General features: G+C 56.2%; 1 protein-coding gene across 1 annotated transcript; it reads right to left on the reverse strand.

Annotated features, from left to right (window-relative positions):
• Positions 1-183: 183 nt before the first annotated feature.
• Positions 184-1,330, reverse strand: EMH_0094190 (uncharacterized protein; the record flags this gene model as incomplete). Its single annotated transcript, XM_038023144.1, has 2 exons — positions 184-249; positions 485-1,330. 2 exons carry the CDS (start codon positions 1,328-1,330, stop codon positions 184-186), a joined length of 912 nt encoding a protein of 303 aa, XP_037878998.1.
• Positions 1,331-1,949: the final 619 nt, after the last annotated feature.

The following is a 1,949-nucleotide window of genomic DNA, read 5'->3' on the forward strand; positions in this document are numbered from 1 at the left end:
GCTGCTGCTCCCGCTGCAGCAGAGCAGCAGCAAGCAGCGAATCAACAGCAGCAGCAAACAAAGAAGAAGTGAGGGCCCCCAAGCGACAGAGGTGCAGCAGCACAGCAGCAACAGCAGCAGGACTTGCTGCTAGCAGCCAATCCTCCCCCAGGTGGCTATACACCGCATCGTTCACAAATACACTCATCCTGCTGCTGCTGCTGCTGCTGCTGCTGCTGTTGCTGCTGCTAGCTTGAGAAGCAGTTTGTGCTGCAGTGGAGATACACTGCAGCACCAGCTGTATTGCTGCTTCTTGCTGCTGCTGCGGCTGCAGCAGCAGAGGACCATTAGCAGCAGCAGCAAGCTGCTGCTGCAGCAGCTGCTGCCACAGGCCCTGCTGCTGCGCGAAGTATGGATCCTTTGCTAGCAGCAAAAAAGGCAGCAGCAGCAGATGCTGCTGCTGCTGCTGCTGCAGCTCCCCCCCTATCAGCAGCAACCGTCGAACCAAGCGGGCTATCAGCAGCCGCTGCTCTCGCGCCTGCTGCTGCTGCTGCTGCAGCAGCAGCTGCTGCAGCTGCTGCTGCACTTGCTGCTGCTGCTGCACTTGCTGCTGGTGAGTTGGAGGCATCACCAGCAGCAGCAGCAAAGCATCTTTTGCTGCTGCTGCTCTCAACGTGTTGCAGTGTACAGACACAGAACGAACAGCTAGCTGCAGCAGCGGATGCTGCTGCAGCAGCAACGCCCTAAAGGGAGCAGCAGCAGAAAGAAGAGGCAGCAGCAGCAGCGCCTTCAGCAGCAAACCTGTCTGTGCAACACTAAGAACATGCGGCTCCAACAACCGACGAACTTGCTGCTGCTGCTGCTGCTGCTGCTGCTGCTGATTGTGCTGCCGCTGCTGCTGCTGCTGCTGCTGCCGCTGCTGGTTGTACTGATGCACAGCAGCAACATGCAAGGCATCTAGCTGCTGCAGCAGCTGCTGCTGCAGCGCCTGCTGCTGTGCCAGGTTGTCCCCATCATGCTGCTGCTGCTGCTGCTGCTGCAGCGGTGCTGCTGGTGCTGCTGCTGCTGCTGCTGCTGCTGTTTGTATTCGTGCTGCAGCAAGGCGTCGTGAGTTCCTCTGCTGCAGCAGAGCAGCAGCAGTCGAACTGGCGGGCGCCCTTGCTGCTGCTGCTGCTGCTGCTGCTGCTGCAGAAGCAGAAGCAGCAAGAGATGTCTGTGCTGCAGCAGCAGCAGCAGTAGCAGCAGCAAGAGATGGATGTGCTGCAGCAGGCAGCAGCGCAGCAGCAAAATGAATGTGTTTGTCTCCCCCCAGCCTTCGCGCCCACCGCTGGAATCGCCAAGACAGCAGCATCAGCAGTTGCTGCTGCTGCTGCTGCTGCTGCTGCTGCTGGTGTTGCTGCTGCTTCTGCTAATGGGAGGAGTACGCAGGCAAACGCTCAAGTGCACGGATGTGCTACTGCTGCTGCTGCTGCTGCTGCTGCTGCTGCTGCTGCTTTTGCTGCTGCTGCTGCTAGAGGTGCAGGAGTAGCTAGCTGTCTGCACCCAGCCGCAGCAGCAGCAGCAGCAGCAGCACTCCCTCCACTTCTCCTTCTCCTCCTTCCTCTTCCTTCTCTGCTGCAGCTGCTGCTGCTGCTGCTGCTGCAGCAGCAGCTACTGGGGTTGTGTATCTTCTCTATATAGATCTATATCGTGTGTGAGCCAGTGCAGGTGTATATTCTTTTGCAGCAGCAGAACAGCAGCATCAGCAGCAGCAGCAAGAGCGAGTCTATACGTTCTGTGCTGCAGCAGCTGCAGCACGTATAAACCAATAGGAAATCTAAATAAATAAATAAAAGGAGGATGAGTAAGATAACGTAAATAACGTAAATAATATATAAATTTTTCTCTCTCTAAATACCCCTCCTTTATTATAAAATATAAATATAAAGGGTTGCCTAGACACTCCACAAACTCCACTTCTGCTTCCAGCC

The sequence above is a fragment of the Eimeria mitis genome, genomic scaffold, assembly GCF_000499745.2.
Source record: "Eimeria mitis Houghton genomic scaffold, Emh_scaff8207, whole genome shotgun sequence".
NCBI lineage: Eukaryota > Apicomplexa > Conoidasida > Eucoccidiorida > Eimeriidae > Eimeria > Eimeria mitis.